The following is a 12,500-nucleotide window of genomic DNA, read 5'->3' as shown; positions in this document are numbered from 1 at the left end:
TAGGGGGACAGTGTGGTCATTCAGATCCAGTCACTTTTCAATGACCACAGCTACCACAGAGGCACAATGCCAGCTCAGTGTGAAGCCGAGGATAAAGAGGGCACTTATACCCTGCGCCCTTAAGTCACTCCCCTTCTCGACCCCTCCTAACCCCTTTATCCCCCCCCCCCCCCCCCCCCCCCAGTTGTTACATAAAAACAGCCCCTATTAGGGTTAGATAGAGGGGACACCAACCGACGTCTCCTCTATCACTATCAGTACTGTTAGGGGAGGAGGTCGAGTCTGGAGATGGCTCGTCTCCACCGCGAGACAAAGAGGTGTGATTCTTTTTAGGGTGGTAGTCATAGTGAATCAACCCCCCTCTCACCGCCCCCACCCCCACCCCAACCCTTGTTACCTTCCCCACCAATCATCAGTCAGTTATCGGCTTTTGTCTCTGTGCTTCTTATCGCGTGGTGCCACAACAGGAAAGGGGCGGGGGTTGGGGGGGGGGGGGTGCTGAGGGAGGGGGGTACTAGGGCTTGAGTAACAATGACCAGCCAATTGACCTCTACGCCGTGACCTTGAGTTTCCACACACCCGCCGACAGCCACCATGGGACAGGGTGGGGATTTTTTTTTTTTTTTTTGGGTGGGGGGGGGAATGCCAGCGATATATAAAAATAGATCTTCATTATTCCGAGATTTTCCACAAATAGTTTAAAAGGAACAAGGCGCCCATTTCATCTTAATGACTGGCGTGAATTGTTTTGTGCTGTGTAGTGGAAAAGCAGCCTGGTGTTTGGCAGCGTGGGCTTCAGAAGTGGCCTAGCCTGAGCACTGTACTCCCTACACCGCAGGGACCACATATTGGCACATTTCAAAAGGTCCTATTTTTAAAACGCTGCCTCTTGTTGTCGTGAGTACCTCAGACTTCCGCTTATATTAACCTTAAAATGCTTTCTGACGATCAAAACGTTTTTCTTTTAGTCTCAAATTTGAGCTTTTTTACTTCTGGACTGGGATGTTCTTATGTGGAACAGAATGAAGAGCTAAAAGCTAACGTACGTTTTTTTTGACCGCCGTTTCGTTTTGTGTTTCACCAAGAAAACAGGAAATAATAGAAATAGTGTGTGTGTCTGTGTGTGTGTGTGTGTCTGTGTATGTGTCGGGCCCATGGATGGAGGGATGCAGTGTTGTGAGATGAGGTGAGCTGAGCTGTTATAGCTTACTTGAAGCATGGCATGCCTCTGGTCACACTAACTCACTGAGCCGTGGGAGTGTGAGATCTCACAGGTTTGTCCCTCCTGCTATGGGCGATTACCTGCAAATTAACTCCAGCGAAAACCACTGGGAAGTGTGTTGGAACCCCTATGGAGGTGAACCTCATCTCAGCCTCCTGTAACCTGTCATTACTGTAGCTCCGGAAGATTTTAACATAGTTGACAACATGAGGCTTGACAACAACTTCTGAGATGTGTCTGTGTCCTGATTTCAGTGGATAGGTTTTAGGCTGTTGTTGTCTTTTTGTGTGTGTGTGTGTGTGTGTGTGTGTGTGTGTGTGTGTGTGTGTGTGTGTGTGTGTGTGTGTGTGTGTGTGACGTACTGTAATAAGGGGCCGTAAACATTTGAAACAAAACTGTTTCTTATTTTATCCAAGAGAAAAAGAATAAGACTGGGAGTCTAGAGAGAGAGAGAGAGAGAGAGAGAGAGAGAGAGAGAGAGAGAGAGAGAGAGAGAGAGAGAGAGAGAGAGAGAGAGAGAGAGAAGGAATCGAATAATAAAGTTCTTTATCCAGAGGATCAAATGTTTATTGGCACCACCGGGTCTCTGACCATCGGGTCCTGTGCATGTGGTCGCCGAAGGCAACATTCATGGGCACTCCTCAGAGAGAGGGGGGGGGGGGGGTGGCTGAATGAACAGCCTGATGCTTTGCTTACTCAATCCTCTCCTCACACACACAATAATAGTGTTCAGACTGCATTAGCTTTCTCTCTCTCTCTCACACACACACATACACACACACAGAAACACACACACACACACACACACACACACACACACACACACACAGCTATTCCACGCCTATTCTTCTCCACTCTTCTAGTCAGCCACGCCAGCCAAGCACTATATTTAGCCCCGCCGCACTCTATTTTTAGACCACTACCGGTTTTTGAGACATTTATTAGGGAAAAGAATACCAAAAAAAACAGCGTGGGAGGGAGAGGTTGGGGCCACAGATTGGACATGTGAAACATACTCGGTGGGTGAGTGGTACGCCGTGAACGTGTGAGGAAAACACAGAAGAAGAAAAAAAACATACTTAAATGTTCTTACTTTTTTCTTTTATTTCCCCCTTCCCCTCTGGCCATGGGATGGAAATACAACAAGCTGTTACTATCTGCAGCCGCATGTCCGAATAGGAAGGATGATGGTGGTGGGGGGGGGTAGGGGGGGGTAGGGGGGTGTTGGTGGTTGGAGTGCTGGCTGGGAGAGTACAAAGGAACGCCTCTCTCGGTGGAATCCGTGACGCGCTTCGGCTTTGAACACTGGAAGATGTTTCACAAGCATGTAATATGTGGCAGTTTTTTTCTTCTCTTTTCAAACTTGGGAGTCTGTTTGTAACTTTCTGTCGATGGAGCCGGCATCGCTACAGGCGTCATTACTGTGAATCTACAGTGTATACTATATAAGAAAAAACTTAGTTGTGGACTATCGCCAGTGACTAGTTAGTATGTTATCTCTATATAAAGGTGGCCTAAACCATGCCTAAAAGCCAGCTAAGATACTGTAAGTGTTTGCATATTACCAACGGAATGGCATCAGAGCTTTTTGTTTTCTCCAATCCCCTATGCTGTTAGCTAACCAGTGTCACAGGGTTAATATACTTAGCCCTTCAAAGTAGCTTCAAGCCCTCTAATCCTCGACTCAGCAAGAAAAACAAGCAGTACCGCCGTGGTTTGTCTGTCAGTAGTGAACAGTACGACCCTCTGATCACCGTGACCTCCCGCTGTCATGTCTTACACACCCTGTCATGTCACCTCGAAAAGGCTGGGACAAAATCAATACGGACAAGTGCAAAAAACGGCAGCACAATAAACCGTATTTCTCTTGGACATCGACATGTGTAAGAACTAAGGCAGGTCAATTAGTGCCAGACATTGAAAGTTGAGCAGGATTTACAGTGGGGGTCTTTGTGGAAGCTGCAGAAGAAGAAGGAGTCATTCACCACAGTGATCCACGAGAGAACTCCTTAAGGCTAATGTTCTCTCCCCGCTGTTTAGAATCCAAATAAGTACATAGAATAGCACAGATGCTGGGAAATATTTTCACAAGGCAAGAGCAAGACGGAGAGAAAGAGGGAGAAAGAGAGAAAAAGAGAGAGAAAAAGAGAGAGAAAAAGAGAGCACACTGGCACTTCTGAGAGGGATATCACATGCTTTGTGTCTGTTGACGTGCAAGGACACAGTGGAGAAAAAGGGAAAAAAATGCTTTAATTAAGTCTTAAGGAAAAGTTTGGAGGCAAATTAGACTGAAATCAATCCAATTAATTAGTCTCTCTGGTATTTGTAAAAGTGAAAAAAATCTGATTTCTTTGCCAAATGAAACATTGTGCAGGGCATGTAATGAATCCGTGGATGTTAGTACATTTTTTTTCTCTCTCTCTCTCTCTCTCACACACACACATGTTCTTTTCTTTCCCTCTCTCTCTCTTTTCTTCCCTCCCTCTGATGGACTGATGCTGGGCTGAAGTCGCACCTGTGCTTCTCCTCACACGTCTAGGCACAGGGGGGTGAAACAGACGCAGGGGTGAAACATCGTGAGAGAGCTTTCCTGAATCTCATTAGCCAAGCAGGTAGTCATTAACAGAATGACCTTTGGAAATAATTACCAGCCTGCCTCTCTCCCTCCTTTCCTCCCTCCCTCCCTCCTTCCTTCTCTCCACTCATCCATCCCTCTGTTCTCCCTCCCCCTCTCATTCAGAAGTTCCAGGTAGGTGAGAATAGAGAGAGAGAGAGAGAGAGAGAGAGAGAGAGAGAGAGAGAGAGAGAGAGAGAGAGAGAGAGAGAGAGAGAGAGAGGAGAAGGGAGAAAGGATGGTGGACAGCCCCTCTCCGCTGCCGCTGTTTAAGATTACAGGGTGAAGTGAACTCCCAGATTAGGTTAATCTGGGAGGGAAATGGGATTGGCTACTTGCCCTCCCCCGCCTGACGGCAGCTAGGGCAGTGCCACGCGGCCATGTGGCGCTCCATGTGAGGCCGTAACCATGGCGCCGAAGTGAGGCTAAGATAGGGCTGTGGTCATGATGCCATCATCACCATCACAGGGGGTGAGCCCGACATCACACCCACACACGGACAACCGACCTCCTCTACCACACAAAACACACACACAGACACAGACACAGACACAGACACACACACACACACACACACACACACATGCATACACATATTTCATCCTCTACAAGCCCCCAGAGTCCTGGTATTGACTGGGTAAAGCTCACTCAGTATCCCCTTCATTTGTATTTGAAACGTGTTCTAAACAATCACATTGTGGAATGGGTGTGTGGGGGGAGGGGGGGAGGGGGGGGGGGGGGCTGGCACACGGGTGTGACTCGTCAGTATCTGGTCTGTTCAGTCCTTCTCTGTGCCAGCCACTTTGGGGCTTGGTTTGATCCACAATAAGGGAAAAAAAGGTCTTTCATGTGCACTCGCAATTAAGAATCCCCGTATTCGTGTAATAAATCTCCAATGATAGCTGAAGGGGGGGGGGGGGGGGGGGTAGATCCATTCTCCTGTCATTTCCCAACAAGGCTTCCCGTTTCTCAGCTAATGCTACTCACATGTCCAGGAAGCTCGCCGAGCTGGCAGACAGAGAGTATAGGAAATCTATCTGCGATGGAGCTTTTTTAACCGGAGCCAGTGGCTACACTGCACCGTAGATGTGCCAGGGAGAGACTCTCAGAGGCCCGTTTTTTAGAAACAACATACTGTATCTGTGGTAGCGTTTTATCAAGCTATTCTGCTGTCAAGGTATAATATGTGACGGCGGCCGGTGAAACTGGGAACAAGTCGGCAAGCGATCAAATTGTTCATAGTTTTTATTCTGAAAATGTGAGGATTCTGTGAGTAGTCCCCACTACTACCTAGTTAACTATAACACTACTTTACATTGTAAACAGGTTCCCGAAACAAGCTGTTTTAGTCGACTAGCTGTGTGTCGTACATTTTCAACAATGTTGACATTTATTTTCTGAATAAAAGTGTTGAACAGATCAGCTGCCTACTTGTTCCCGGTTTCACCTGCTGCTGTCACATATGCAAGGTATTTCTTGTAAGGTAAGGTAAGGTAATTATTGGAACCTTCCAATCTTGCGTCAAGCATCAGACTCTGTCTTAAGACACTAATAATCAGCATGGAAACATAGTATTATTACTTGTATTCAAAATTAAATAAGATAGAATATTATATATATATATATATTATATTATATTACAATTTCGATTACATTTAATATATTTCATATTTCCCTTTGGATGTGATCATTAATATTATATTACCTTGATTTACCTCTGATCAAAGTGATTGGCTGCAAGGTGAATTCTTCATTCTTCACCTTGTTTGACTACAACACAATTTGTCACAATTTGACGACAACCCTTTGACTACAATATGGCGGCCATTTTGTTTTAGTTTGCAGCAATGGTGGTTTACCTGGTCACAGCTTGCTGGTGGTGGTTTTAAACGTCATCAGGGCTCTCAAGTCTCACGCATTGGGCGTGAGACACACGCATTTCAACCCGTTCACACGCTCACACGCCGCGTGTGTCTCACGCCCAATGCGTGAGACTTGAGAGCCCTGCATCATATTGATGGTGTCAAAATAAGACAAATGTTGTAAAAATGAATAATTTAGATATAATAAAGGACTAGCGACTCTAGCACAACATCGGTTTGTTGTGTGGTCTCTTTGGTTTCACAGATATTTGTGGAAGTGTCATCCTTAGCTGAGACCGTTTTACCCAAGTGAGTCATTCCTCAGCCCTTCTCTACCACTCCTCTTTCTCCCTTACTTTCTCTCTCTCTCTCTCTCTCTCTCTCTCTCTCTCAATTCCCCTCTCTCTCCCCCTCTCTATTTCACACGGATTAGTATCATAGCAGGAGAGACATTGCCATATGACTAAAGAATAAGACAAAAAAAAAGAAGGAACAGTAGAGAGAGAAAGAGAGAGAGAGAGAGAGAGAGTGATGGAGAGCGAGAGAGAGAGAGTTGAGAGAGAGAGAGAGAGTTGAGAAGGCCCTCGAGCCCCCTTGTAAACATACTGTAGCTGGAGAGGCTGTGCAACCCCTCTCAGTGCCACTCTCCCAACAACGCTAATTATCAACCAAAGACATGCTAATTACATAGAGCTTTATTGCTAATGCAGCAGGCCTCTCTGCCAGCCGCCCACACGCTGCGCTCTGCTCCCCTACCTCTGCTTATCCTACCACCACACCTCCAGGCACAGCAGCCGACTGAAGTAGTGTGTGTGTGTGTGTGTGTGTGTAATGCGTATGTGTGTGTGTGTGTGTGATAGAAAGAGAGAGAGAGAAAGAGTGTGGGAGTAAAAGAGGGAGAGAATATTATGTGCATTTATGTGCTCAGATCTAAGGATGTGTCGACGATCGATCATTTGGCAAATATAAACTGAATTAGGCAATAGCATTGGCTTTTGGCCTACCCCCCTCCTGACAACCCACCCAGTCCTCCTGTCCGCACTCTCCTACCCATCCTGCTATCGCAACAGGAAGTCTGCGTTGTTCCCCCCCCCCTCCCCCTCTCCCTCCCTGCCACCCCGCACCAACTCCACATGTGACATAACCTCGCAGTGGCACACAAGGCTCTGCGGGGGAGAGTCCACCCCCTACGCACCCCCCCGACACGTATACTATTCTCACCTCCCTCCCACGCTAAACGTGCTAGTGGCGGCCCTGTGGCCAATCCTGTTAGCGCTCTGTAGCTAAAGGCTAAGAGGCCTCTTCGGATCGATTTTCTCTCCCACTGTGAGGCCAGCTCTGGAGAGAGAGAAAGAGAGAGAGAGAGAGAGAGAGAGAGAGAGAGAGAGAGAGAGAGAGAGAGAGAGAGAGAGAGAGAAAGCTGGGCTCTGTGTGTCTGCCCTGGGATCACAGAGCTATAGCTCTCCACCTGAGCGCACCCCCCCGCTATGCTGTTTTAGCACGCCCCTTCAGGCAAGGCTGTTTAGGCGTTAGACACTCGCTAATAGAGGAAGTTCAAAGTCTATAGAGGCTCTGGTCATGGGCGCTCGCTGAAACATGTGACGTGCTCTCTTCACAGTGCTTTACGGACTGGTGATAATAGACAGACTGAAACACAGTTGGTGAAGGGATTACTGTATGTGGAAACTGTATGTAGGAGGTAGGTAAAGGCCCAATCCCATTTCACATTTTTACCCCTACCCCTCGTTTTCAAGTACCACTCGCTTTTTCGGCTTAACAGAGTTACAAGGGGTAGTGGTTGAAATCTTCCCCTATGAAATGGGACAACCCTTCAAGACCCTGATACGTCATCAGTAGTATCATAGAAAGTTAGTTACGTTTCAGGCTTCATATGCCCAATGCCAATATGTCCAAATGCGGGACTCAAATGCACAAATCAGCCTTAAAACAATATTCTAACGTTAGCTAGCTAGCTAGAGACATCAGCACTCTAGGGATTTCTTTGTTATGTTTGTTACAGAAGAAAAGGTGTATCATTGTCATAACTCTGCCTCCGTGACCCCATTCTACGTTGATTGGCACACCTGCCTGCAATTAAGCCATCACCGTGCTCTAAACAAGGCCCTGCACCTGCTACCAGCCAACGCCGAATCGTTTACCATTGATCTGTCTACGTCTCACGTCCAGCTCTGTAACCAGCACAGTAAGCTGCCCGGCCTGTTGCCTGTTCACACTGTGCTTAACTCTCGTCTCCTTGTTCCTCAGAAGACCCATGCCTGCCTGCCTGCCGATTCCCCTGCCTGCCTGCCGATTCCCCTGCCTGCCTGACTACCCGTCTACCTGCCGAACCACCCCTGCCTGTCTGACTACCTGCCTGTCTGCCTACCTCCCCTGCCTGCCTGCCCCTCTTGTATCTCTTAATAAACAGAGAGCTTAAACCTTACCTGCCAGTCTCCTGTCTGCATTTGGGTTCCACCTCTGATCCGTGACAATAATACATTGAAATGACATTAAACTATGATAATACGCTGATATTTTTATTAACAAAGAAAATAATGACATTTGTGGTTTTCTTTTGTTGCTTGTGCGTTCGCTCTGTTTGAAGGGCCATGTAGCCCTACCACTTAGCCCTACCCCTTCATCCAAACAACAGTCGGGACACCCTACCCCTACACATGAACGCGCCAAACGGAGGGGCTAAGTGGTAGGTGTAAGGGGTGAAATGGGATTGGGCTAAGTTGCTGTTGCTAAGAGATTCTGCTATAGATAACAATATAATATATACCGTAATATATAATAATATCTAATATAAATGAGAGAACGCGTCTTATCTTTTACGGTGTACTTGAATATGGTTAACATGCCACTACAGTAGGACATTAATAATTCCCCTGGAGTCAGAACATGAGAACAAAAACCAAACCGACAAACTCCATGACCTCGCTGGATTGTAAACAACAACACACTCCAATGCATCTGATACGGTTAAGTAACTGAGCTAAATCAATCCTGGGAGAAAATGTGGAATGGTAGACAGAGTATACTCTCTATGTCTGCACTACTCTATGACTACTCTCTATATGTCTCACTACTACTCTATTGCCTTGTTAAAAACCATTCCAAACTAATGTCTGGTGCATGTTTATTGTCATCATTACGGCTGGCTATGCTGCCTCCTGATATAGAAGCTTGTGATACATTGTGGTTTTAGCTGATCACTCCAAATGGAAATGAAATGTTGACCACTCCAAATGTATGCAATAACAACAACAACAACAACAACAACAACAACAACATGCATTACGCTGTAGGGTCGTTTTTGAGTAGCTGGGAAGCAAATAGAGCGATCCCACTCCTACAATACACATCAACCCTACACATGTCAAGACCCTCTGACATGGTGTGTGTGTGTGTGTGTGTGTCAAACCAGGTCTGGCTGGTCACCGCGGCAACCGCTGCGTGACATGCTCACGTTGGGGCTTAGAAGGATCTTTGAGGATGTTGGCCTGTCCCCTGCCCTGGCGGCTGACCTGACACTGTCGTTTAACATCGCAGTGATCTGGGCTTATGTGCACGTGTCTGCTGTGCCCTGTGTCAACGTGTCTCCACCGCTGCCCACAGTCACAACAATGCCAAGAGGCATGAGGGATTGAAGCCATAGAGTTAATGCCAGAGGTAGGGATGTCTCTGTGTGTGTGTGTGTGTGTGTGTGTGTGTGTGTGTGTGTGTGTGTGTGTGTGTGCGCGTGCATGTCTGTATGTGTGTGTGTGTGTGTGTGTGTGTGTGTGAGGTAACTGACCTCCACGATGTCGGAGTTGGTCCTGCTCTCGTGGGGCTCGTTGTACTCGGTGTATTTGAGCAGCACCTTGTCCATGTCGGTGCTGGCGTACTGGAACAGCTTGTTGGTGCTGTTGAAGATGATGAGGGCGATCTCACAGTCGCACAGCACACTCAGCTCATAGGCCTTCTTCATCAGGCCAAACTTCCGCTTCGTAAACGTCACCTGGGGGAGAGACGGAGGAAACAAAAGGGGAGAAAGAGAGAGAGAGAGAGAGAGAGAGAGAGAGAGAGAGAGAGAGAGAGAGAGAGAGAGAGAGAGAGAGAGAGAGAGAGAGAGAGAGAGAGAAAGAGATGTTAGATGGGGATAATGTCGTTTTTCATTGTGTGCGTTTTGGGAGGACGGTGGGATTTTCAGGTCTCACACACAAGGCTGGGGGGTGGGGGGGGGTGAGTGTGTGTGTGTCTGTGTGTGTGTGTGTGTGTACATGTGTGTGTGTGTGTGTATCTGTGTTTTCCTTGTTCGAGGCTGGAGCAAGAGAGTTATCCATCTCATACACCTGACTGGACTGTTTCACGGCACCCCTGTGTCAACATCAACCTGAATTTTCCGACATGCAATACTCAATTTTATTATGGGAGTAGAAAAGGCACCCTTGACTTTTTTTGTTTTCTTCCATAATGTCGGAAGAAAAGAAATCTGGCGCAATCAGAGCTTTTCCACTCATAAATCACCAAACTACGGCTTCGTGAAAGAATTTCTCAAAAGTCAGGGCTGCTCTCGACCAAAACCTCTGACTTAAAGGTTAGTCGTAACAGTCAATGTACTCTGTAGGAGTTTAATTAACATTTTAAGGAACTGAGAATGATCTGTTTCGAAGAGATAAACGAGAGACATATATAATGTTATCTTTTTGAACATAAATGCAGACCCAAGTTCATTACCGAACATGTGTGAGCTGAATGAACCCTTCAAATGATCTGAGTGTACGCACACACACACACACACACACACACACGAACAAACACACACACACACACACACACACACACACACACAAAGTCATGCCCACACATGCTAAGTCTATATTGGGTGGAGCGGGATGCCCAGAGGTTGCGCAGTAACATTCAAAACTATAATACACCTGCCATTAACGTAGCAACGGTGCGTTCACAGAAATAACCCCGAGGTTTTCTCACTCTGTTGTTCGTGTCTGCAGGCACCCGAAATACAAATGTGGTGCCACATAAACCACATAGAAGGTGTTCACATACTGTATGAGAGTCTCTGTGTGTGTGTGTGTGTGTGTGTGTGTGTGTGTGTGTGTGTCTGTGCGTGTGTGTGTGTGTGTGTGTGTGTGTGTGTGAACAGAGTGCAGCATATTCAAATATTTTTTCTCTCTTCCTCTCACTCTATTGTCCCTCTCTCCATCTCTATCTCTTTATCCCTTTCTTTCTAGGTAACTGGTGAAAGGTATACGCCAATATAAGCTAAATAATGTTGAGAGAGAGAGAGAGAGAGAGAGAGAGAGAGAGAGAGAGAGAGAGAGAGAGATATCGCCGGCACAGTGCCCAGCTGGTTGCTAACGATCCAGCGCTTGTTGATTAACTTCCACGTTTGTCTGTCTTTTTCTCCTCCCGACACCTCCTCAGAGGAGCCAACAGCACGAGAGCAAAATCTCCCCAATTACACCCAATTACATACAGTACACGCCCTGAGCACACATGACTCCCAAGTACCTGTCAACATACTTCCAAAAAGTGAACAACGTCCACACATACAACACCAGAGGAAGCTCCACGAACCACGTTCAACCGCGTTGCACCACAAACAAGGGGTTAAACTCGTTTGCAAACTATGCAGTAAAAATGTGGAACGCCCTTCCTATAATCTTAAAGGAGTGCAAAACACTGCCCACCTTCAAAACCACTCTCAAAAAACATTTACAGGAGGCTGCAATCCGTAACTGGACCCTCTAAATCAAAAATCAGATTAAAAGACCCGAACTACCCACTGTACATACTTTGTGTTTTGTCCCCCGCCCCCACCTGTGGTGTATGTCCCCACCTGTCCTACCCGCTGTACATACCTTATGTTTTGTTGTATTGTTCTTCCCATGATGGATGTGTGTTTATCTTGTAGATAGTAATAGTTATTTGTCTGTATTATCTTGTAGATAGTACTAGCTTTTTTGTCTGTCTTACATGTAACGATGAATTGAGAATCAAGGACCCCAATTGAAATAAGCCAGTGGCTTTCTTGGGTTTTTATCCTGTTAGTTGACCTTGTATGTAATATGTACTTTCATGTACCTACTTCTGCAAATCTTCTAATAAAGTTTTCAATCAATCAATCAGACTGGGAAGAACTCAGAAAGGCAGCCAAATATTTAAATTTCGTTTTGAAAAGCACTAACTTTAAAATGTGTTTCTAGGGCATTTCTGCTTTATTGTGAAAGAGACAGTAGAGATTGACAGGAAGGATAGGGTATGTAGGATAGGTCGATGGCCGGATTTGAAGCAGGGACCCTGCGGTTACGTGGTGGCATGCGCCTTCGTGAGCTACGCCACCCAGGCGCCCTGAGTAAAAACGTTCGTAGCACAAGATAGATCAACGTATCAGTGAAGGATGAATGAATCTATCAATACGGATCTCACAGTGCCCTTCACGATCTCATTGAGCTCTTTAGCCACAGTACAGCTCACAGGGACTGAAAGAGGAGATGAAGAGGTATAGATATTGATAGATTAAAGTTTTGCATTTCCTGAAAACGATATCTGCTCTGGACGGGCCACAGAAATTCAATACCAAACTATCTATCTATCTGCTCTCTCTAAGACTTTAGAATTCCGTGCCGACGAATTCTTAGATTAACCTTAGATGAACTACAGCACAGACCCTGTCCCAGCTTACCCTCACACACACACACGCACACTCACACACTTGCACGCACACATGCACGTACGCACGCAAACACACACACACACACACACACAAACACACTCGCACACACACACACACACA

The 12,500-nt window shown here is 46.4% G+C and overlaps 1 protein-coding gene across 1 annotated transcript in view; it reads right to left on the bottom strand.

Moving 5' to 3' along the window:
- The window catches only part of mef2cb (myocyte enhancer factor 2cb), a gene marked incomplete at both ends in the record, with an annotated part of 34,751 nt that overhangs the window by 14,766 nt on the left and 7,485 nt on the right, over nucleotides 1–12,500 (bottom strand). The window contains 1 exon segment of the mRNA XM_080532028.1: nucleotides 9,498–9,701. Within this exon segment, the coding sequence (XP_080388154.1) occupies nucleotides 9,498–9,701 (204 nt within the window).

This window comes from Nansenia antarctica (genome assembly GCF_963989245.1).
Source record: "Nansenia antarctica genome assembly, chromosome: 5".
NCBI lineage: Eukaryota > Metazoa > Chordata > Actinopteri > Argentiniformes > Microstomatidae > Nansenia > Nansenia antarctica.
Note: the sequence above shows the minus strand (reverse complement) of the source record. Positions and strands in the feature narration are given on the sequence as shown.